Raw genomic sequence first — 24,911 nt, 5'->3', positions numbered from 1 at the left:
AGGAGGGAAGGGGAGGTTGCCCCAGGTCTGAGCCCAAGGCAGAGAGGCCAGGGCTTGTCTTGCGGGGAATCGTCCCAGAGGCGTCAGGCAGCAAGTGCACAGGAGACCTCCACTCACCAGTGTCACGCCGATGAAGACCCCTGGTGGCCATAGCTGAGGTCAGAGGCAGGGAAGCCGCAGCCCCAGCATGGGCTAACCCAGCTCACAGCCACCATGGGAAGCCCGGGACTTTCTCCTTCTGCTCAGCCAGCCACAATTGCCCACACCAAGCATCCCCCACAAACGTGGCCAGAGGGGCCTCTGCTCCAGGCCCCCCACCTCGTGGCTCAGAGCAGCTCCGTGTGCACCGGTTATGCCAATTGTAGCCCAAGGGGCACCGCAGCGGCCACTGGCACCAGCAGGACTTTCTGCTGGGAGCCTCCTGCAGGGAAGAGACTGGGGGTGGGGAGGAACACGCCCACCACACGTGGCGAGGGAGGCAGGCACAGCCGCAGGCCCCACCTGGCTGTGGCTGGCCAGGCACCCCTGTGCTGCACCAAGCAGAGGCGCCTCTCGGGGAAAGGGAGGAGCTCATTCTCATGGTCGCGAGCGAAGTGAGAATACCCACACCGCGGAATACCGCACTGCGGAAGTCACCAGGGCACGCTGTGCAGAAAATGAAGGGCAGGACAATGCACATCGACGTGACCTTTTATATAAAACTGAAAAAATAATTTCAAACAGAAACACATGGGGGATTTTTTTTCTCCAGAACCAAAAGATCCGCTGACAGCACTTCTGGGGAGAAGGTCTAGTAGAGAGGGACGGCAAGGGGGTTTTCGCTTTCTGTGATCTTTAGATTTTCTGGCCTTGTTGGGTATCACTTAGGATTTTCTTTCCCATCACCTAGCGTGACCTGGCTAAAGACATGACGGTTGTTTTGTTCTCTGTAACTACAAATAACCTGCACGTGTAAGCATTACAGCCTTGACAAAACCTGCGTGTAGTGATAAGCACCCGGAGTGGCTAGGCTGCCTGTACAGCCTGGAGTGGGTGGGACTGGCTGTGCTCCTGGGGTGAGCCCGCTCTCAGCCACGAGTCCAGCGAGCCCGAGCCAAGCTCCCGAGAGGGGCCGGATGGTCCAGGCACTTCCTCACCTTTGAGACAATGAAATGCTCCAAGTGCTTCTGTGCTCTTTCTGGAATAAAGATGCTAAACACAGGTGTGACCTCATTTATAACACAGCGCCAGCACTGACTCAGGGGCGGATGCAGGAGGGACACCAGCTTCTGCAGCGTCTGGTGTGCGTGTAACTAACAGGCAACATTACAGGGGAATCCAGAGGAAGTCACCCCCAACTGCAAAGTCCGCAGTCCCCAAGGGAGCCAGGGTGTGCCCCTCGCACGCAGCTCACAGAACTGGCTTCTTCCTCTTGGGGGTCCGGGGCGGCCGCAGCTCTGCTGGCCCGTGGGCAAACGGGCAGCTGTCCGAAGGCAGAACACAGCCATCGGGGTGGTGACTGTAGAACCAGCACACGCGGGTCTTGAAAGCTTCTGAGCAGAGTCTCCGCTTTGCTTCCGAGTGAGGCTGCCTCTGTAGCTTCTCTTCTCTCCAGTCGCGAATGTGAACTCTCCCGTTCACAACTGTGTTTGGAACAAAGAGAAGACATGGCCCAGTCATTCTCCTCCAAGTGCACCAACTCACCAAGGCCTGGGGCTGCAGGCCCCCGACACCAGCCGTCCACGCCTGAAGGGTGAGCACCCGTGGAGGCCAAACCTGGAGCCTTGGCCTGGCGGGGCGGACAGGGGGGTGGGAGGGAGGGCCTGAGGGAGCAGGCAAGGAGCAGGCTGGGGGAGGCTGGGGGAGCCTGGAAGGGCCAGTGCCAGGGGTCTGGGGCCTTCAGGAGGCACACGCTGGACACCTGGGGCTGGGGCAATGAGCCGCAGGGAAGCTGAGGGGACGCTGCTGACAAGATCCGGGCTGCAACCATACACAAGTGCCTGGGGCTGCACCAGGACGGGCCTATAGGCAGTGACCAAGGGCCTGGGAGACCACGGTGTAAGAGCCACATGTGGTCCCAGGCTCAGGTGCAGCTTGGGAAGCAGCAGTGGCGTCTATCATGGAGAGCCTCACCTCCGCATCAAAGAGAGAACAAGCAAAGCTCCCTTCCAGGCAGGCGAAGAGGAGGGTTTACCTGTGCCCAGCAAAGTCAGAGCCCCCAAACGCAAACAGTGTGGGGAGGGGTATAGCAGCCCCACTGGCAGGGTGGGGATTGCCACAGGACACGGGGACTGGGGAGTGGTACAGCCCCAGTGGCTGCCCGGGCCCCCCACCGGGCTGCCTCCTGAGCCAGCCACCCCCATTAAGGCCCAGACTCCACCCAGGCGTTCACCTGGCCATCTGACCCCCAGAAGCCAGCAACTCCACCAAAACATGGCCAAAGCAGCCACATCCATCCTGGTTTTCCCTGGAAGCTGTAAGGCCACCCGGAGACAGACACACTCAGGGAGAAAGAAAGGAAGCTTAGTGAATAAATCTGGCTCTCCAGCTTCTAATGAGAACTTGAAAGCACAAATTAAAGACTGGAGTTTGCTTTCAAACAGCCTCGTGTTGTGGCAATAATGAGAGTGTCTCTGTGGACTGCCATTTATTAAACATTTTCCGTTAAGGCAAGGAAAGGAGCCGCAGAGAGGCGCCTCACAGACGGAGGGCCACATGGACAGCTGGCTCCCCCTCAGAGCTGGCCTCCTGCACTGCTCCCCACAAGGCCAATGCCCAGCTTCCTTAGTGTGAGAGCTCAGGTCAAGGGAATATCACTAGGTTCCACTTGATGTCCCTGCAGAAGGACATGGCCCTGAAGTGCGTCCCCAAGGAGCCCCGAGGTGAGACTCCCACCAGGCGCCTTTGGTGTGTGCCCAAAAATGCAAGGAGCCCTCGGCCTGGTCCAAAGCCTCCACAGGGGTCCCCAACCGAGGAGAGGCTGGCCTGCAGCAGGCTGTCACAGTGGTCTCATGAGTTAAATGGGCACCTCATCACGTTTCTGGAGCAACACCTGCAGGGCCAGGGGACAGGGGGCCCGGGCACCAATGACAGAGGACCGGCCCTGGCAGAGATGGGGTTTCCCAAGCTCTCCCACGACACGCTCCCATGCACCCCCAGGTCCCAGGGAAGCTCCCTGCCGTGCCCCTCCTGACACCCCCAGCTCCCATCCTGGGGAGGCCTGGGCCAGGCACCTGCACCCACTCCAGCTGGCTCACAGGTCAGAGCACCAGCGGGCCTTCCCAACCGCTGTGGGAAATATGCTCCCGATCCTACGGTGGAATCACAGGATTCTCCTCCCAAAGTACTTTCCCTCCCACAATCACTACGGGCAATTTACCAGAACAGTGCTCCATGCTCAGGTTCTGATCAGACATGACCTGGGTTGCCAGGCCAGCAATCTCTAACCAGGAGAGACTTTGAGCAAGTTCCCACGTGAGAGGCAGCCACAGGTTCATCACGGCCAGCAAAGAATGACGGCACCTCGGGCACAGACCACTCGGCCATGGCCCCGCCAAGCCCCTGCCCCCAGCATGCACGCACCCGGGCACTGGCCCATCCCTCACAAGGTGCTCGGCTCCTGCAGAACTGAGGGCATCCAAAATCGCTCCAAACTCCTTGGCCCTGTAAACACGACCAGAAACTAGAGGCTCTTGTTTCAAACACCCTGGGAGATAAGAGCATACTCCGTGCATAGTTTTTGCGTGACCGTGAGCAGAATGTTTACTCAGTGCTCAGGCCCTGAGCTGCCTACTCAGAAGTGTTTCCAAAAATAAATGTGCCCCCCCCACCCCCGCCATGTGAACTGCATAGGAAAGCAGTCACATACATGCATATTTATAGTGGGGGGAAAAAAGCTACGATTTCACGAAGTCAAATAGAAAGCCACGCTGGGAAAACAGAAGGGCAGCCCTTCTGGGTTGCAGCGGGTGTTTTCACGGACAAAGACCATGTGAGACAGAGAGCAAAGCCCAGGTAGCCATGCCAGAGCTGGAATGCAGCAGGAACTGCAGGTTCAGGAAGACCGTCCCCCGGGCCTGCCGGCCCACACCCCAGCCTCTGCAGCCGCTCAAAACATGGAGACTCCAATTCAGCTTACAGGGCTCCATGCCATCACAGGCACTGCCCCGAGAAAATCAGGTTTAAATGAAAACAAAGTCTATCTCCACCAACGGCACCCGGGCCACCCAAAGGCACTGTAAGTCTGCGCACCTGAGCTCTCCCATGCACGCGTGGAGGGAGCCATGTGTATCCAAGCTCTGCTGTCCACATGTGGGGGGTCGCATACTCCTGAGATCTCCTGTGCACGCATGGGGGGGGGGCCACACACACCAGAGCTCTCCCATGCATGCGTGGGGGGGTTGTGCGCACCAAAGCTCTCCTGTGCATGTGTGTGGGGGGGGGCTGTGCATACCTGAGCTCTCCCTTGCACGTGTGGGGGGCTGCACACAGCCAAGCTCTCCCATGCCCACATGGGGAGGGTCATGAGCACCCGAGATCTCCCGTGTGCGCGGGAGCCACGCATACCCAGGTTCTCCCATGCATAAGTTGGGGGCCATGTGCATCTGAGCTCTCCCGTGCACATATGCGGGCCTTGCTCACCTGAGCTCTCCTGTGCACTTGTGGGAGCCATGCACACCTGAGTTCTCATGTGTCACGTGCACACACTGGCAGGGAAGATAAGGTGACAGCGCCCAACTCCCTTAGCTTTACAGGCTAGGAGTGGACAGATGCGCTTCATCAGCCATGGCCACTTGCCCCAAGTCACTGCCCAACCACTCTTCTCAGCAGCAGCACAAGGGTGGGGGTGTGGGGACTGACCCAAAGGAGCTTGGCTCAGCAGCTGCAGGGTGGCCCCAGGAGCACAGGAGCAGCCCCTGCCGGCCGGGTCTTCTCCGGACTCCACGTTCTCAGCACATCTTGAGGCACCATCACCCAGAATCCACCAACCTGTACGCCCTGCACCCACCTCCCAGAAAGAAGAGGTACTCAGCACCAGCCCACAGCTGGCCTTCCTGGGCCACCTCCCAGCGGAAACAGAATCAAGTGTGCTTCCCCAGATGCAGTCTGAAGGATCCAGATGCTGTGCTGTGGGGGGACTTGTACCGGGCCCTGCCCTTGACCCTTGAGGCCCCCGATGTGGCAGAGAGTGGGTGCACAAATGGTGACCCCACAGCTGGCCTAGAGCTGGTCACAAAGGTATCACTATTCCCCTGCCGTCACGGAGGCCCAAGCCCTCCCTGCAGCCACAGGAGGCTGCAGGCCACACCCTCTCATTGTGCCCCAATTCCGCTTCTTCCCAGCACAGACCTTTAACAAAGGCTGTTCCTCATCCTCTTTACCAAGTCCTGGCCCAGAGGTCATGTCCCCAGCACCGACCTCCCGCCCCCCATGGTAGGCCTCCCTGCACATCACAACTCCAGTGGACACGTGCCTATGGCGCAACGGTGATACCAGACACCAGGATCTCTAAAGCCCCTCACTGATGTACTCAGGGGTGATCATGGGCAGGCTGGGATTCACACTAAAACACTTCCACAAAGAAAAGGGGGAGAGGAGCTCCAAGAAGGAAACAGGACAAATGGCTGATCGCGCTCTAAGTAAGGGAACTTCCTTCTACCCCTGGTCCCCATGTGAGTATCTGTTCTGCATCCCCCTCCCCACCAGCCTGGACACTCCAGGAGGCCAAGAGCAGACTGAGTGAAAGGGCACAGGTTCCTGGGCCTCTCTATACCACCTGGCTGTCCTGGAAGCCTGGAACATGGGGCAGGAGGGGATTGAGAGCCTTGCTCCCAAAGGCCCGGTGCAGACACACAGGGCAGGGCCGTGACGGGCATCGGGGCTCCCTCCTCTAACTGCTGGGAACTCGGGATGCTTCCAGAATTCAGGTAGCCGAGGGCCAATGCAAGTAACAACCCCCCCACCCAGAAAGTCCTTCAGGGACACCCGGCCGGGAGGCTTTCAGACTTGCTCTTCCTTCCATGTGAGGCGTGAGCACATCCCGGACAGGGTTAAGGCCAGACGTGGCCAGGGGTGCCATGCCTGTGGGGGCTGGACTGGAGAAAATCAGACAAGAGGCATGGCCAACATCCCTTCCTGGTGGAAGGCGCTCAGAGCGCAGAAGCTAGGCATGGGCAGGGGGACTCTATCCTCTCTCTCTCCCACTTTCCTAGGTACCTAAATCTCCTCTAAAGCAAACTTTACTCATGGGCGCCTGGGTGCTCAGTTGGTTGAGCTTCTGACTCTTGGTTTCAGCTCAGGTCATGATCTCAGGGTCCTGGGATCGAGCCCCACATCAGGCTCCGCACTCAGTTCTCTCCCTCTGCCCTTCCCCTCAGATCACTTGTATGCACACACTCTAAAATAGATCAATCTTTTAAAAAATTTAAGGGAAAAATAAAGCAAACTTCACTTAATAGAAAAAGCAGGGACAGGGATGGCAGAATCTGTGGGGAAGAACCTTCTGATTCAGGAAAGCTAGGCGTGTCCTCCACATCTGAGGAATGAGTGTGTTTCCGGGCTTGATCCCTTACCTTCAAACACCTGATGGTTGTTTCTGAGCAGCGTCTGCAGGCCTCCACACTCCCGCTTCAACCTCTGCAGCGTCTCCCCGGCCAGCTCACGGGCCACTTCTGCCAAGGAGAGGCTTCCTGCGGAAACCGGGTTTCCCCAACAACATAAAGGCCGATGGAGACCTTAAACAGGCACGATGCCTATTGCCCGGGGACAGTGCCAGCTCCGTCTGTCCCAGCCCCTCACACATGTCAGGAGGAGGGGCCATGAGATTGACTGTGGCTCTGAGGCCACACCACATGGAGTGGGAACGACATGGCTGAGCCACCACCCCCCGGGGATGCCAGGGACGTCCCACCTGCCAGGCCCTGTACCTGGGCTCTCGCCTCCGCCCACCGGACGACTGTGCAGGCCAGCAGAGACAGCCCTTCCTTCCAGACATGGAAAATCAGTGCCGCTGTACAGCCCGGCCCCAGACGCCCAGGGGAGCAGCCGTGCCTTGCCTGGGATTCCAGCTACCAGAGCCAGCCCGCCTTCACGATGCACCTCTCAGCCACCTCAAACCCGTTCCGAGAGCAAGCGGGCTGTCTAAGGAGAAGGCTGGAACCCTCGCAGATGGCCTCCCCCGCCCCTCCTGGGTCCGGCCCCGCTCCAGCTGCCGGCGGTGGTGCTCACACACACAGCTGCACACGGCCTCCCCCTGGTTGCTCATTCTGGGCCGTGTGTGTGTCCTGACCCAGCTGTGAGGGCAGGGACCACCTACTCCGACCCTGTGCCCCCTGCAGAGATCACTCAGGGCCTGGAGACAGACCTGTGCCTACGTCACACAGGGGCAGGCTGTGGAGGGGTCACTAAACTCCAGCAGCCAGAAGGTGGGAAGACCACCCGAGGGCAGGAACCTGTGGGCTGAGAGGCCAAGGGCACAGGTCCACCCCACCGGAGCACCTCAGGCCAGCCCCAGACACCGAGACCCATGTGGCACAATGGCCCCCCAGCTCTGCAGGGGTTTCCACCGGGCAGGCAGGCCTGAGACCCGACACCTGACGATCAACTATCTATGTTGGACCCAAGAAGACCCAGGTGGTTACCGCTGGGAAAGTGCTGTCCCAGGCACAGGCATGGACCTCCTGAACTCAATCACTCCTGGGTCTGAAGGTCGAACTCCCCATTTTCAGATTCACACAAACGTCTCTGAGGCACCTGCCTGCCTACTGCAGGGACTCCGGGCCCCTCGAGGCCCCACTGGAAGCCCCCCACCCAGCTTGCCTTCCTCTTTACTCGGGCCCCACCTCAGCAGGGCACAGCAGGAAGTGGGGCACCAACCCACGGAGCAGGCCATAGCACCCAGTTACACGGGCGGTCAGCCACCTGCAGCAGGGGCTCTGGCAGATGCCGCCAGCACATCCCTAGAGAGGCCCTTCGGTCAGACACCACCAGGGTCAGTGATCCACAGGGAAGGGGAGCTGCTCCACAGCCCTGCCCCGTGGCACGTACACCAGAGCCATGGAGGCTCTGGGCAGGACGACGTCACTGGTGGGGGAGAACAGGCTCGCCGCCTGCTCCTGGGCCCCCACTCACAGGCAGCCAGGCAGCAGCCCCAGACAGGCTGAGGTAGGGCTCCCCCGGGCCCTCCAATGACTCCCAAAACTCAGAGGCAAGTCTCAGGCGCTGCCCAGCCCAGCCAGCTCCACAGCGCCCTCTGGTGCCGCCGCGCAGGAAAGAAACCAGCTTGGACGGGGCAGCCGCCTAGGACTGGAAACACTCACTTTACAAAACTAACGGAAGCCCACACTTGGATCCCTATCTCTCCTGAACGCCACTGATTTCAGCACGTTACTCATCCTATGAGGACAATCAGATATAACTGTCTCCCTTTCACCATGTCTGAGTTTTGCACTTGGGGGATTTCAAAGAGAACCAGGTTATCCGACTACGTCTCCCAAGTGTTACCCTATTGTCAAGGCGACAGTGTGCTTTCCTGGCATTCAGGACTGTTTTCCGTTTGGATGACCCCTATAAACTGAAAATAAAGAGCTCCACCCCATGAAGCCTGGACAATTCTGTGAAGGTGAACTAAGGGTCTGAACACCATCCCTCTGCCCTCAGTGCCTTCCTCTGAGGGAATGGAGTCCTGCACATTAATGGGAACTGCAGGGAAACCTTTAAACAATGAGAGTGTCAGTGGCCTGTTCATCCTCGATGTCTCTTTAAAATACACGTAATTAAAAACAACCACACAATTTCAAGTTGGTCCTAAAGGAGAGCTGAGCCACCACCTGAAAGCCAGCAGGCATGTGGCTGCCAGGGGCCTACCTCCTCGGTTCCAAGCCTTCGAGCTGCCGCTGGAAGCGCTTCCTGTGTTTAACTGCTCTCCATCCAACAGCAAATGTGCCACTTGCAAAACCACTTGGTCAATAAAATCTCGAGGAAGGGTGGCACAATTCCTCACGCGCTCAGCTTTCTCTCTGGGCTGAAATCCAGACAGCCAGAGTTGGTCGGCCCGGATCTCTGCCCCTCCTGTGGCAGCCCCGGTGTCCAAGGCCTGGTGCCTGTCGGGGTGACCTGCGTGTCCCACCGTGGCCCGGGGTGGAGGAGGGACAGACGCCTCGCCAGGTGGGCTCACGGGGCGGCCCCGCCTGCTGTTAATGTACTGGGTTCTCTGCTCATCCATGGCAACTTCCCCAGCAGGTGGGTACGTTCTGGATTTCCCAATGAGACAAACCTGCGTGTGAAAAACAGCAGGGTATATCACCAGGCTCCTAGAGCATGGCCTGGTTTCCACTCAACTCTCTTGTTCTGCAGCACAAATTAAAAGCTTTAGACATTTATCATGAAAGAAATGCTTACTTTAGGAACCAGTATCAATAAAAACGTCCAGAATAATCCAAGAGCAAAAGCCCAAGAAGAATCTCAAGGCTCAGACGTTGAGGGCCCTAACACACATGTAACAACAAAGCCCCCCACTGAGCTTATGGCCGTGCCCGCTATGAACACTTCACTTGTGGGCTCCTTCGTGTGACCCCAAGCATGGACGCTACTGGGAAGCCAGACCTCTCCAACTACGATGTCCTTTTGGATACCTGGTCCAATGAGGGGGGCACGTGGCCCCTGCAGAGTACCTGGGGCAGCACGAATGCTCTCTTCAAGCTTTCTCCTCTATACAGCCCAGAGGAAGGCAGCCGCACAAGCCTCCCCAGGGTGAGCGAGGCTGGTCTGGCGCCGCCGCCCTGGGTACAGCATCTCTCAACGTCCTCCCCGAGCGAGAGCTACAAAACCAGCTTACAGGCAATGAAAGCAAGCATCAGAGCCACCCCTCACTACACTCCAGCTCTGCCACCTGCTCCCTATGTGATCCTGGACAGGTGACATGATGTTGCTGTGTGGGGACAAATGTGCCAGGTGCCCCCATTGAACAGCACGATGTGTACACACCTGCTCTCGCATCTGCCCCCCAGTCCACCAGGTTACAAGCAAGCCGAGGCTCAGAGAGATGCAGGGTACGTGCCCTCCAGCAAGACAATGGAAAGACTAGTGCAAAAACCCAAACTGTGGGACCCTTGTATGCACAGGACCCAAATCTCAGCGGTTCCCGGGGGGACTTGCTGACATGAGGGCACTTATGAGAATGACACCGTGGCTCGAAAGCACAGTCCCAAAGAAAGCTTTCAGAGTGATCTGAGTGGTGGCTGCACAGGCAGCAATGATGTACCCGAGGCCCCGGGGACCCCACTCACCGCCACCACTGGGTGCCCACAATGAAGGCGCTGTGTTATCGCCTCCCCTCCGGAAACACGGGGACACAGGTATGGTTTGCAATGTGTGCAACAGTTCGCGGCGAGCAGGGGGAAGAGCCAAGAGCTCACCTCATATCTGTCTTGGGTCCTTCTCAGCATATCAAGCAATTAAGCAATCAAGCTTCTAATTTGGATATGATGGGTTTCAGTGTTTTGCTGGTCAAAAAAGCACACTGACAGCCATGGAGTCTGACAAAAGGAAGCTACCAGAGATTATCACAAATCGGTAGTTCAGAGGGTGAGCGGGAAGGCTACCTAGTCCACTCTGACCCCTCCGGCAGGGAGGTCACACTTGCTGTTTTCACAGACTGGGCAAGGGCCAAAGTTTGTCTGGGCAAACTACCTTTCAGGCAAATCTGAATTAATGGAGCATGTCATGAGAAAATGGGACTCATTTGGAACTTCTGAACCAGACTTCAATTTGGGCCAATCACTGGGGAACCCGAGGAGTCGGAACTCAGAGCGGGCAGCCCCAGACAATGCTCGGGCCACCACTACACAAGTCAGGCTGACGCCTACTCTGGGCAGGTACCCGAGGGCCACGTGCAATTTCTGGGAAGGAAATGAAGACTTGGCGAGCGTCCTGCAAAGCCACCACAGGAGGGGCTGTGGGTGCAGAACGAGCCCTCCGAAGGCCACCGGTGGTTGAGACACTGAGATCAACACAGGCAGCTTCTGGAACGCCCCAGTGTTGAACGCCAGCAGCCCTTTTGGTTCTGTGATGCAACCCTCAGCCCCCCATCCAGATGCCAGCACCCCACCGAGGACAGCGAGCCCATGGTGACCAGAACGCACCCTTTTGGTTGACGGAATGCGCAGGCAGTCCTCCTCGACGTGAAACCCGCAGGTCAGCCCCACTTCTGTGATGAAATCAAGGTACTCTCGGTACTGAGTCTTCCTGCTCTGCCTCCGGGAGTACTTCCCGGTGAAGTCAAAGAAGCAGCAGGGAAGGACAAAGAAACGGCAGCCATAGGAGGACCTTCAAAATCAATCCACCAAAACCGAAAGAAAATTCAGCAGGAGAGCCACGTGGCTATCATGCCTTGGGATAAGACATGTGCTGGCGGCTGCTCGTGTTTTCTGATGAGAACATGAATAACAGCTCTCCCTAATTCAGTTTCTAGAAACAGTGCAGCATGCCATACTTTCTTCATAAAACATGAATCTAATTACTTTCATAAAAACCTGCTCCCTCGCGGCTGTTCTCCTCAACTGCAACATAAGACTTCCAGAAGCACATGAGGCTTCAGCCAGGAGGGCAGGAGCTCAGAGGCAGGCACGGCAAAGACTAAGACGTGCTCCTTGACCTACATTACCCTTGGAGAGCCAGGGCAGTTCCAAAGACCCTGGATGGCAGACCATAGCCACAGAACATTCGGGGCGACATCTCCTCCTGAGCCAGAAGGGCCGCCGCCCCGCGTGCAGCCCCTGGGCTGAGAGAAATATTGTTCCAAGGGTCACCTTGTCCACAGACTTTTCCTTTGAAGACCGACCCTCGCTGTCAGAAAACAACTTCCAAGAAAACACGACCTGTCTCCACACCAGCTATAAACACCGCCGAAGTCCTTAGTTTTCATCAGTGTTGTTGAGCAGAATGCCTTGAACCACATTTGGGAGCTGATCTTCTCCAGCCAGGCAGAATTCAGCCCTGGCCTGATACGCTCAACACATCATCCTTCCGACAATCTGAGCCAGCTCCATTTCCAGCGTCCAACAGCCACTAGTGGCCAGATGCAGACAGAGAGGGCACCCAAACCTCCCCCACCATCCACCCTGCCGCCAGGGCCACCTGCTCACCGGGCCGCAATGACGGGCACCCACGGCGTCAGTTCATCGGAATGGTTACCAATCAACCAATCGACGTCAGGGAAAAGGGTCTTATCACTTGGGGTGATTGCACCTTCCTGAGAGAAAAACACAAAACAAGACCGCGTGTTTAGTAAAGCAGCACAGAGCTCCCGAAGCAAGGCCCCGAGGAACCCCGGCTCGCTGGGCGAGGTCTCAGCCCCACCCCGGGGCCTCAGGGACACCGGGTGGGCCCCTGAACATAGGGCTGCATCTGCCCCAGAGGGCGTGAAACCCAGCAGCTTCCAGCGTCATTGCTAGAGAAACCAACCATGCCCTCTAAGTGCTCATCTCTTTCTGATCCGTACAAATGTGCTTCTGCTCATCAACATACAACATACAAGGAGCTGCAGGAGGTGGGACAAAGGAAAACGTTTCCACACTCCAGAACATCGGAGCCATAGAGGGCTTTAGGAGCAAGTGAGCAGAAAGCAAGCAGGTCTGAAGTTGATCTAAGTGTGTAACGTAATGCATCACACAACCTCACGCCTGCCGATCAACGACACGAAGCACGCCCACGGCAGCACAGGTAAGAGACCAGGGCAGCTCACACGGAGCAGAAGCCTCTGCTATCATGTGATTTTTTTTTTTTTAAAGATTTTATTTATTTATTTGACAGAGAAAGACACAGCGAGAGAGGGAACACAAGCAGGGGGAGTGGAAGAAGTAAGCTTCCCATGGAGCAGAGAGCCCGATGTGGGGCTCGATCCCAGGACCCTGGGATCATGACCCGAGCTGAAGGTAGAGGCTTTAACCCACTGAGCCAGCCAGGCGCCCCCATGCGAGGTTTTGTAAACACTCAGACACCAAGTAAAAACCCACTCCACAGGCAGGTTAACCATTCTGATAATTCCTATCATTAAGCTGAAAGCAGCTTGATTTTATGACTTAATAATGGTCATTATGAGTGACTGAAGTCAGGTCCCAACAGTGGGTCTGTCGGTAAAAACCGGAAAGATAGGGGCGCCTGGGTGGCTCAGTGGATTAAAGCCGCTGCCTTCGGCTCAGGTCATGATCTCAGGGTCCTAGGGATCGAGCCCCGCATCGGGCTCTCTGCTCGGCAGGGAGCTTGCTTCCTCCTCCTCTCTCTCTCTGCCTACTTGTGATCTCTATCTGTCAAATAAAATAAAATCTTAAAAAAAAAAAAAAAAAAAAAAAAAAAAAAACCGGAAAGATAGAGAGAAAGGACATTATCCAACCACTCAAAACCCTAATCTTGAAGCCCCAAGGGAAGTAAGTGCAGCTGCCATTCCTTCGTCAAAACAAAGACGACACCAGGACAACCCCAATTTCAAGGCCACTCCGTAGGACAACAAAAACCATGGGTCTTGTGCAGACGTGATGTAAACGAAAGTAGAATTTAAACTCCACAATCTTTCTGATTCTTAAATAAGCATCTGGGCTTCTACTTACACACATACTAAAACACCGAAAACAGTACCAGTCAACAAGCATATGCGTAATTTAAAAGCAGGAAAAACAAACCTTTGATGTTATTCTCTATTTCCACCCCGTCTAGATTTAAAGTTGCTTATTTCCCTTTAAACGGCCTGCATGAATTAAAACACAATTTACAGCTGCTGTTATTTAAGACAGGTGGTTTTGCTTACAATCAAACGAGGACTTGGAAAGAAGCTGGAAGCTCATGCTCGGCTTTTGACCATGCAGATAAAGACAACCAGCCCACAGAAGCAGCCGTGAACTCCCTTCCATGAATCTTTTTTATTTCTTGTGATATTCTCAACTTTAAAGAAAGTGAGGCAGAAGGTATAAAAAGAGTCTCAGAGTCTAACTACTTACAGATGAAGTGGCAGAGCTGAGATTTGTTTCCCAAGAGCAGCGGGCAGAGTGGGGGCTACAAGAGTGGCTGTGACGCCCGTAAGCTTCTGGGACAACCACGCGCCTTGTGACGTCCGTGTGCTCTTACACTGTCCACAGCAAAAAGTGAACACGAGACGTCCCGTCAGCACTCTGCCACCGGGGAGGACAATCTGCATCCTAGTCACACCCTGCGTATAACTCCAGGACCAAGGTCCTGAGGCCACAGGGGCGGCAGAGCCCCGTTGGGTGGCAGGAGGAGCTGAGTGTGCAGACCCTTGCTGCTGAGCCCTCCGCTGGCCGGTTTGGAGGCCTTGACTGAACCCCAACTCCATAAACACTGAACACCAGACCTGACGTGGGACTGCTGCTCAGGGATCCGGTCACTTCCTCCCTTGGGGAGACACTCCTCTCTGACTCATACCAGGACAAGTGAGCTACTCCTGAGCAAGGTTGCGGGGACCTGGGTTCACTGTGGCCTGAGGGTCATGGGCTCTGGAGGTCAGACCACTAAATGGCCCATAGGAAATGTGCGTGGCCCAGCTCTGCAGCTCCATGGGGCGTCCGCACACCTGTGGCCCTGCCCCAGCCCAGCTGCATTTTACCTTCCTCTCCTGGGCTCCTCGGCACTGCCCTCTTGCTGGGAGGCCCTGCCGGCCACCCCCACACACAGCACAACCCAGACCCACGGCAGCCCCCTCACCCCCTCAGCGTGTACACCTGCCACCCCCAACCCGCTCTGTATGGGTGGGTGCTCCCTGCCCCCCAAAGGGGGCAGCAGCCTCCCATCACTGTCGAAGTACCAGCACCTGAGAATGCCTGGCGGTTGAGCTCACTCAAGTATTTGGTAAACACGCAAACCTCTACTTTTTCTCCTGTTTTTTTTTTTTTGGATGCATCTCTTATAGCGTTCCAAACTCTCCTTGAAAGTGTATTTGAGGAAAAACCTTTCTGAAAAGCATTATGACAATATCATCCAAAACTTCTCAAGTTTAGCCTATGACAGATTTTTTTTTTTTTTTAATTTATTTATTTGACAGACACAGCGAGAGAGGGAACACAAGCAGGGAGAGTGGGAGGGGGAGAAGCAGGCTCTCTGCTGAGCAAGGAGCCCGATGCGGGACTCGATCCCAGGACCCTGGGATCTTGACCTGAGCCGAAGGCAGAGGCTTTAACCCACTGAGCCACCCAGGTGCCCCCGACAGATTTTTTTTTTAAGTGGACTAAGACTGATGCACAAGGATTTACGCAGTGTGACTTGTCATCTGAAAACACCGTTGAGAACAGGAGGTGAGCCAAGAAGCAGGGTGCATGTGTTGGACGGGGGACCAACAGCTGGCACTGCACGAGGACTAGCATGAGGCAGCTGGAAAGGTCAGCGCCGGGCACGCTCGTGAGAACAATTGCCCCAGGGAGCAAGCACACAAGAGCAGACAAATGAACACAGTCAGTACCTCCAAGCAAGTCTGTGGTCCATACATGTCCCAGATTTTTCTTCTCCGTACATCGATCCCTCTGCCTGGGTGCTAGAAGAATTTCAGAACGCAAAGGTCAACGTCAGTACATCATAATAAATGAGCAAGAATGCCTGATGGCACCCGCAGCTTCTCAGCGACTGAGGCAGGTCAGATCCCGAGGGCTGCTGAGGGTCACCAAGAGTCTTCACCAAGGGGAAAGAGAGTCGAGGCATGGAAACGGGTTTGAGGCCAGTGGCCCAGAAGACACACCTGGACACAGAGCTCCCTCTCATGGCCCAGAGTCAGGCCCAGACCCCAGTGCACCCGCCCCTCCAGCTGGCCAGCCAATGAGGCCTGTCCCCCTGCAGCGGCTTCACCCCCAGGATGCATGCCCGTGCCCATGGGCTCCTGAGGGGCACCCATGCTCGTTTCCAAGTTGGGGGGAGAGAAGAGGTGCACAAGGTACCCCGTCCTTACCTACCAGCCTGAAGGTTACCACCCGATGTGCTGACCCGCCCTACCCCAGACAACTTGTTTACAGCTGTTACTGTCACAAACCCATTTTTTAACAAAGCAAATAAAAAGTATTCCAACAACCCCATTTCAAGTCCTACAGCTGTGCACAGAGCGCCTTTCCCACAGGGCAGAATGCCACAGTCAGAAGTCAGTGGGGGTCACGGGGTGACAGTCACCTCCCAGAGTGACTCCGAGGGAAGGCTGGACACCAGCTGGAAGCACAGGACCGGGAAGCTCATGGCTCACACTGAACCACTTGATCTAAGTGACAGACAGGGGCTGTTCTATTGCATCCCGCCTTTACCGCATGGATCTGACACACTCCCGTCGCTGGTGTACACCACAGCGGGAGTGTAACTGGCCTCTGCATGGGGATTCCAGCTTCTGGAGGACAGAACCCACCGCCTCTCCTTCCCCTTCCAATGCCCTGACATGCCTCGTTCCCCAAAGAGCACCCGACGGCCACAACAGCCGTGCTGTGTGAAGTCTGTCATCCCTAGGCACACCCATGTGAGCCCTGTTCCAACCAGCGGGATGGCCATCCTCTCCCCGAGCCACACAGGCCCCCGCTCTCCTCCATCCCAGCCCAACAGCCAGGCAGACTCTGGGTTCAGCTCGCACCAGCAGTGAAAAACATCAAGGACCCTTGTCCTGGTCTGGGAGACACTCGGAAAAGGCATTAAGCGGGCCATGGGAGTGCCCTTACCCCCTCGGTGCTCAGGATATGGACCAGGAGACCGTTCCCGCATCCTAAGTCAACAAAGGACTGCTTGGCCATCAAGCCCCGCTCAGCTCTTTCTTCTTCCCACAAAATCTAAGTTTAAAAAAAAAAAAATCAGTACCTCATTCATTTCCTCCAAGAATAACTCAGACACAAACTCTGCATGAGTTACAAATCGCATTTCCAGGACAGGTGGCCAATCCTTGTCTGTGGCCCTGGGTCTGTGCAGGTGACACACAGGTGAGCAGAGGGGCTGCCCTCGCCCAATGCCACGGGGGTCTCAAGGCCGCCTGTCCCAGCAAGAGTCCACATGGAAGTGGTCCTCTCCAGGCAAGAGCTTCACAGGCTACTGCTGGGTCCTCATGCCTTCTCTCTGTTCTTCTGGGCTGTACACTTTGATAATCAAAGCAAAATGTGCAATTTCTAAAAAGGCTCTGAGAATCATAGATGAAAGGGAATTAGAAATCCTCTGGCCCAAACACGTGCTAGATAGGGGAGTCAAGACAATTCCACCAAGGGCACACCCAAATTCCAGGGCTAGCGAGCTAGCCAAGGACGGACCCAGGAGTGGAGGGCAAGTGCATGTCACAGGGGGCCTGTCAGCGGCTCGAGTGGTGCCATGGGCCCATGGTGAGGGGGCGTTGGAAATGCCCGCCTGAGCTGGAGCCCCTGCGGGTGGCCTTCACAGCACAGGCGTGCCCCTCTCCCACAGTCACACGAGGGCCCCGGCCACCACGCCGGCACACTGGCTTACGGATTTAATGACTGTTGCTCCCCACCGGCGGCGGACAGCATGCTGCCCCCACTGCAGAGGGGCTTAGGCGACTGGACGTGCGCTTACCAGCAGGTATGCAGCGATAGCCACATCTTCATACACAAACTTCTCGGGATCGGTTACTTCGGGCCACACCTAAAACATATTCCAGGGCATATGTAACTGTTTGCTGTCACCCGGCCATTTCACAACACGTGAAGTAGCCGTATCAGCCTAAGTCAAATGAGACTAACCAGGCAGGAAAGTTGGAAAAAAAAAAGTTCATTCCGAAAGCAGACACAGATAAAGCCTCTCTCACAGTAAGAGCACAACATAAAGACACGCCAAATCTTCACCGCACTTGCGCGTCACGGGACACGGCAAGAGCACTGCAGTCCGTGGCAGGACTTCGCAACAGAAATGACGGATGTAGCTGTTTAGATGAGGCCACATTGAGGAGATCGCTCAGCTCTCCTGCTCCATCGTTCTTCTAGATGAGGAAGAGGAACAAGGAACCCCGGACGAGGAAAGCAAAGGGCTCAGGAAGCCGGGCCCAGCTGTCTGGTCTGTGGGCGCCTGGCTGTCATTTGTCAGAGGTAGCCCTCAGCAGGGGGTCCCCATTTCCCTCTCGGGAAAGCTAAAGCCTCCATGGCCACATGGGACAACAAGCAGGTACTCCGAAAGCACTGGCCGCTCAGACATAATGTCTCACTGCCCACACAGGCCACATGCAGAACAGACGACTGGCAAAAGAAGAAAAACCCAAGACAAGGCAACACGTTCCGATGTCCGTGTCTAGTCATGGGGGATTAAACAGGTCGGGCTGTCTCACTAAGGACAATTTCAAAGGCTGGAATAATAGATGAAGTCCTTTCCAGAAGGAAATGAATAGTTAGGAAGATAATGAAGGCCTCTCGGTCCAGGATCTGGAAGCGAAGGGGCCACCAGCTCTGTCGGCCAGGCCTAGGACCCACACACTACAGCAAGAATGAAAGGGCACGGTCTCTAGCCTGTGACCTTTGGAATGTTCTGTTATACGATGATAGGTAACTGAGAAAAAACCACACCCACATATGGGTGCCTGGTGGCTCAGTCGGTTAAGGATCTGACTCCTGATCTCGGCTCAGGTCTTGATCTCAGGTTCATGAGACTGCGCCCCACATCAGGCTCTGTGCTGAACATTCTCTCTCTGAAGATTCTCTCCCTCTGCAACCCCCCTCAAAACAAAACAAAACACAGAACACACACACACACATACACACAAATGACAAATCACGGTTCCTTCAAGAAAGAGGGCCATACGTGGGCAAGACTACAAAAGAAGTTCAGCTACGTTAGGGAAACTTTATTTCTTCCTCTGGATGTGAGCACAGAGGTTTGCTGTTACTTTCTCTTTACATCTTAAATATAAAGTTAAGGACATGTTCTGAAATTAACCTTCTTTCTGAAAGTATATGCTTTTTATACTTTAATTTTTTGTATCTTTTCTTTAAACATGTTTAAGTTTACATAAGGAAATGTGGCAATTTCAGAATTAATATCCAATTATTTTCAATTAAGTACTTTGCTTTTATTTGCTTGGGAAAAAATTAGCAATATGCAAAAAAGAAAGAAAGAAAGAAAGAAAGAAAAGATCCTTTTCCATGCGTCAACAGTTTCGCAGTTTGCATCCCTATCTATGTCAAAATACAGCCTATAATGCAGGCCCTTAAGTGGCGCTGTTTTGACATGAGGCCTGTGTCTGCATACACCACAAAGTTTACCGGAAAATGGCTTTTCCTGGCATAATTTGGTCAACGTCCCCTCATCTAAAGGAGGGAATCACCAATGTTTCCCCAGTTACCTTGACCATGTCTTTATACTTCTCCTTAAGCATCTGGTACATTTTGCTGTACTTGATGATAGAAATGAGGGACAGGGTGCTTTTAAATCCGCTCTTCTTGCTCTCCACAGACCACCGGGCCAACCTGGCCAGCAGCTCTTCTCCCAGCCAGGCAGGGTGGGGATAAACGATGCCATCTGAATGCCATCTTTCTGAACAGAAAATTAAAATAGATATGAACCTTTAAAAATAAGAGAAATATGAATAAGCAGAGCTAGTTTCAATTCTTATTTTTAAATTAAACATTTACCAAAAGACAGGACATGTTAAGACAGCTGTAAGTATAAATTATTTGATCTGAAACCCAAGAATTGGGAACTAGTGGCAGAACTTTCAACAAATAGAGAAAAACACATTTTTTCTAAGAGCAGAAAGAATTCTTTTCTTACAAATGCTATTAAAAATGTGTTTACCCATCCTATGAAGCCCATCCAAAGGATGGACACGTAACAGAACTCCTCCCACTGTCTGCTTCACGCACTGATTAGCCGCCTTCCAGATGTGTCAGGATTCTCCTGACACTGTTTTTATGTATTTTCACACATGCAACTCAAGTGTGAGTACACTGGCTCACCAAATACTTCCCGGCCAGAAAGTGGAGCGCTCAGCCCCACAGCTAAGGATGACCACAGTCCCCATGCAGCTCAGGGCTGCGTGCGCTGTGTGTCTCCATCCACTGCTACCTGCCCCATGCCAGGCACACAGCGGGGCCTCTCTGTCCGTGTGTTGAACACGCGAGTAAAAGCTCACCCCCAGGGACTCAGATCACAGGACGCTGTCTGAGGACACGATTCAGGCAGACCAATAAGGGGAGAGTGTCCAGTCTGTCGGGTGTGGAAAGGCTATAAAAAGGTGGTGTTCCACAGCGGCCCTAAGACAAGAGGAGGCATGGGAGACAAGGGTGCATAGGGGTCAAGGACAAGTAGGGGGCGAGAGTGAGAGGTCAGGTGCTCTGGCTGGAGCTAGGGCTGTCACGCTTTTAGCCACTGTGAGCCCTGGAGACACAACTCACCCCCTCTAAGTAACAGGCTCCGACTGTGCACTGGGAGGCACACCTTGGGGAGCTCACGCTGCAGGAAGAGCCTGGGAAGGACTCAGGCTGCCGCCCCCTTCTACCTGTCCCTTCACCTTTCACCTTGGAAGCTCCCTGATGGGGTAGGCACACCCTGTCAGGCCCCCTCCCCTGCTCGTCCCTGGGCCTCGGGCTCTTCTCCCAGGTGTCCCCCAGAGTCCCCATGGCCTACTCGCCCACCTGCTCAGGCCTCACCTGGGATGCCCCCTCCTCACGGGCATTGCCCACCCACTCTGTGTGGACATGGCATGACACCGCCTTTGTTACCGAGGGGCCATGGGGACACAGACACGGTTCCCCTGCTTTCCGGCCCTGCATGGTCCTCAGCACCAGGTGGTGGCAGAGCGAGTGTGTGTGTGTGTGTGTGTGTGTGTGTGGCACCGCTCCAAGCCCGCTGCAGAGCACGAGGTGGGACAGGCACACACCAACACCACTGTGATGACAGAAGTCCACGAGGAGCGCAGTGCACTACTGATGCAGCCCCGTCAAGCCCCATTTCGCTTATGCTCAGCACCTGGCCCGAGTGCCCAAAGGGATGTAAGGGACAGCTGCCTAGGGGCTCAAAGACAGGAAACGCCAACCTGGAATGATGGGAGCAGGCAGCCGAGTCCGAGCCCTGAGTCTGTGAGCAAAGAGTGGAACTGCCATGCGTGGAACGTACCATCGTGCTGCTATGACTGTGCCATGCTGGGCGCCTGCACAGCAGCCCTGAGCACAGGCCTTTAGGGGCTACCTGCCAGCTCTGCCATCAGCGCCCCCCACCCAGTGACCGCCACAGGAAACACGCTGTCCCCCAGGTGCCTGCTCCCAGTCCCCACTTTCCAACACAAGCACATAGAGGAAGGGCCCGGGGCCAGGTCCCTCGGGCAGTCTCTCAATAATTCTAAGAGTCTTCAGCCAGGCTGTAAGTCTTGCTATCAAGCTTCTATGCCTGCAACAGGTCCCTTTGAAGCCTAGGCCCTCCTCAGAAGTTCAAGAATTATTAAACCCATCACACAGGTAAGGAGACTGAGGGCCAGAGGCCACGTACCCAGGGTCACACTGCTAGTGGGCAAACCCAGGTCTATCTGCCTGCATAAGCAGGCTCTTCCCACAGTACCCCCCTGCTTTATACAAAGCCATGTGCCAAGCCCAGTCTGATTCAACAGCACAATCCCCAAGGTTGTTCTGAAAGTACAGACCAGACATGGCTCTCAGGAAAACAGCAGCAGCAGAGTGATGAAGTGAATGTATCCTTCCTCTGACTTTTCCATTTAAAAAACACCAAAGGGAAGTAAAACAAGTTTCACATTTGCGGTACAGGCCCAAAGCCACACGGAACGAAGGGGGCTACTGAACTGCCACTTTCGGGATAAGAACCACTGACTACCCACTACATACAGAACGTGAGCCTCAGCAGGAAATAAAAAAGGAAGCTATCCTCACTCCCTATTCCCAAGTTATAAGAAAGAAAATAATAAGGGGATTTGCGAATACTCAATTAGGCTAAACCTATGTGCTACTCATCACCCTGGCTACATGGACTGGGCAGAATACAGACTCAGGCCAGGTGCTGAAAGGAACCAAGACACGCCATGGAAAGGGCAACTAGAAACAGGTAACACGTTCCCACACCCCTTCACTGCCAAAGGGCACCTTCATCTATCTCTTCCATGACCCTGAGTCCTGCAGCTCCCCACACATGGGACGGAAACCATACAGCTCTGGAAGAGGACTCCATTCTGGAGCTCTTACCATTCTTCCTGGATCTGACTGAGCCGGATTTGATACACGTTGCTCATCTCAACCTTTACATTCCCACCATCATCTTCTTCCAAAGGTAAAAAAGTTACAGTTCCATTGAGGACATCTGGGGGAAAAAAAGACAGGGATAATCCAGTAAAACTGCTCGGTTCAGCGTTTTATAGAAGCAGTACTAAAAAGAGTCATGACTCAGGCCGACTTTGCTCTCCCAGGGCTTCCCTCCTCGCCACCCCACTCCCCCTTTATCACAGCGTCCGGGAGGACAGACACGTTTGATGTCCTATTCACTGCTGCATCCCGAGCCTACAGGTGGCCAGGCCCACGCAGCAGACACGCTCAGCAGCAGCTGAAGGGAGAAAGCCCTAGTTGAGGACCACTGCCTCTCCCCCACAGGGAAGCCAATCTGCAAGTGCAGACGTCTACATCTGAAGCCCTTGGGGGCACTGACTCACCAACCTCTGTCTGGTAGAGGGGAAATGAAGATCAAACACAGGAGACAGAAGCTGGAAGAGTTCCTAAATTTGTGTGGACATAACAGATGAAAAGAGAGCCTCCCAGCAGAGGGGACACGTGGGAAGAGCCTTGCAGAGGCAGAGAGGCGGACAGCACTGGGAAGTGGGGGTGGGAGGGAAGGCACCTACAGCAATTTGGTGTTGCTGAATGTGATCTCACAGCCTCTCGAAGGCAACGGCACCCAAATGCCCCAGCCTGTGTCTCTGCCATGTGACAAGGCACAGAGGGTCTCTGCAGATGTGACGAGGTTACAAACCTCAGGAAAGGGAGTACTCGGGATTAAGCAGGTGGCTCAGGTCAGTCACAGGGGCCCAGATAAGCTGAGAACTTTCTCCAGCTGGAGGGAGAAAAGGAGGATGCAAGCATGAGAAGGACTGGACACCACTGCGGGCTCTGAGATGCAAAAACCCGAGGGAGGCCTCCAGCAGCTGCTCCAGGAGCGGGCCTTCCACTCATCTCTTCCCCTGCTAAACTCCTATCCATCATTCAACACAGGGAGCTCCTTCACCTTCTCCCTCAGGCATTCCAGACCCCTCCCAACAATGACCCCATTCTCTACACTAGAAATACATATTTCTACGCGTCCCTTCAAAAAACAGTAAAAAAAATTTTTTTTACAACCTTCCTAGGACACTACAAAGGTACTGACATAGTAACCGTGCGTGCCTCTTCACTGATCTGAGGTTCAACAAATGCTTTTTCATCTAACTGCATCCTGTGCCAAAGATTCTCTCCCTGACCCAACTCCAGCCCGCCTCCTCTGCGCCCCGTCTCAACGAGACTCCAACCTGGCCTAGAAGCTTCATTCAACCCTGACACGGCTCCTAATAGCTCAAGGCTGCAGCCCTAGAATGACCCAAGCCTCCTCCAAAGCTGCCAGGACGGTATCTGCCCTGACCTGAAGGTGGGCCCCGCGCCCAGCGGGGAGGAGCCTAGGTTCCAGGAGCCCGCTGAGAAACCCCCGCTTCGGTGAATTTCCACCTCCCTCCCTCCGCCTGTCTCCACAAGACAGGCTCGTACCTTGCACGACTAGTTCTCTCCTCGGGACAGCAAGCGGGCAGCGAGGGCCTGTTTTCGGGATGAGGGTTCTGAGAACCACGGCGAGCTCGCTCGGCGCCTCCGGCTGGGATCCCGCCCTGGGCCCGCTAAGGAAGGCCAGCAGCTCTGGATGGCCGCCGTCGAGGCTCTGAGAGAAAGCGTCCCAGAGAGAATCCAGATTCGAGGCAGGGAAATCGCTCTCCCCGACTCCAGCCTCGCCGGCTGGCCCGGAACCCCCTGCGAGCCGAGCCGCGGCGTCCACTTCCCTGCGGTTCTCCCTTTGCCCGTGCCGGGGCTGCGATTCCCCGGGCCCGCGAATCGCGGTGCCCTGCGCCGGGCCTGTAGTGTGCCCAGGACCCAGGCCCTCACCGGGGGAGCGAGGACGGGGTCCGGCAGCGGCCCGGGGCAACGCCACACTCCGCCGGGCCTCCAGACGGACGCCACACAGCCGTTTGTTGGCCACCTGCGGCCTCTCCAGCCACACGGCCACCGCCGCCCAGAAGCCCCCCGGGAGTAGCGCACCCGGGTCGCACACAGCAGCCCGGCCCACCTCCGCCATGGTTAGCCCGCGCCCAGCGCTGCGCGACTACAGCGTGCCGCGACGACGCACAGGCGGCGCAGCCTGCGACGTCACGGGGCGGGGCGGATTCGTTCCCGGGGGCGGCCCGCGCGCTACGCAGTGTCGCCCACGCTGGCTTCTCCGGGGCCGCCCGCGCAGCGCGTGCTTCCTGCAGGGGCGTGTCTTCGCGGGGCTCGGACTACAGCCCTGGCTGCAGCGTGTGGATACTGCATCGGGCTCGGTAGGGCCGGGGCGTCTGTGGCGGATGCAAAGAGTGGGCCGAGGTCCGGGCAGCGCGGGCCTGTGGTCCGCGTGCGTCGGGTGGCCGCTGTCTCCGGCGTGTCCCCTGGAGGCCCGGGGCGGGTGGAAGGGCGGGCCTTGCCAGGCTGAGTCTGCAGGAACTGTGCCATGCCCAAAACTCCGGGAGCCTTTATTCTATTGGTGCCCTGGCCCCACTGCTGGGGCTCCTCTCACCCCCTCCAACAGTCTCTGCGGAGTGCAGGAGAAGCGCGTGATCTCCGGGAGAGCAGAGCGTGCCCCTGGTCTGTGCAGTCAGAGCAGCCTGCACGAGTGCTGGAGCCCCAGACACACCTGTTGACGCCGTCGCTGGGTCTTGGACCGCGTGGCTCTTGTTTATGCTGTCTGCAAGGTCCGCCTTACAAAGGGAA

General features: G+C 55.7%; 1 protein-coding gene across 2 annotated transcripts; it reads right to left on the bottom strand.

Annotated features, from left to right (window-relative positions):
* Positions 1–720: 720 nt before the first annotated feature.
* LOC111149012 (tRNA methyltransferase 44 homolog) lies at positions 721–24,243 on the bottom strand. Of its 2 annotated transcripts, XM_022505889.1 has the most exons (11): positions 23,667–24,243; positions 22,125–22,239; positions 19,280–19,499; positions 17,524–17,592; positions 16,668–16,775; positions 15,443–15,514; positions 12,123–12,229; positions 11,121–11,304; positions 8,845–9,253; positions 6,552–6,668; positions 721–1,622 (listed from the first exon to the last, which is right to left on the bottom strand). In XM_022505889.1, the coding sequence occupies exons 1-11, from the start codon at positions 24,241–24,243 to the stop codon at positions 1,390–1,392; spliced, it is 2,211 nt and encodes a 736-aa protein (XP_022361597.1). In that variant the 3' UTR covers positions 721–1,389. The 2 variants fall into 2 exon arrangements, with proteins under 2 accessions (XP_022361597.1, XP_022361598.1); XM_022505890.1 differs by lacking the exon at positions 16,668–16,775.
* Between the last annotated feature and the right edge of the window lie 668 nt (positions 24,244–24,911).

Source organism: Enhydra lutris, unplaced genomic scaffold (assembly GCF_002288905.1).
Source record: "Enhydra lutris kenyoni isolate GAN:26980312 unplaced genomic scaffold, ASM228890v2 scaffoldscaffold21, whole genome shotgun sequence".
Lineage (NCBI taxonomy): Eukaryota > Metazoa > Chordata > Mammalia > Carnivora > Mustelidae > Enhydra > Enhydra lutris.
Note: the sequence above shows the minus strand (reverse complement) of the source record. Positions and strands in the feature narration are given on the sequence as shown.

What these genes read in the sequence shown, in the direction of transcription:
- LOC111149012 (XM_022505889.1), bottom strand. Translation starts at nt 24,243, where the DNA reads ATGGCGGAGGTGGGCCGGGCTGCTGTGTGCGACCCGGGTGCGCTACTC. An exon ending in GTGCCCGTCATTGCGGCCCG is followed by an intron (nt 11,305 to 12,122) that starts GTGAGCAGGTGG and finishes TTGATTTTGAAG; the next exon opens with GTCCTCCTATGGCTGCCGTT. An exon ending in GCATTCCGTCAACCAAAAGG is followed by an intron (nt 9,254 to 11,120) that starts GTGCGTTCTGGT and finishes TTTCACACGCAG; the next exon opens with GTTTGTCTCATTGGGAAATC.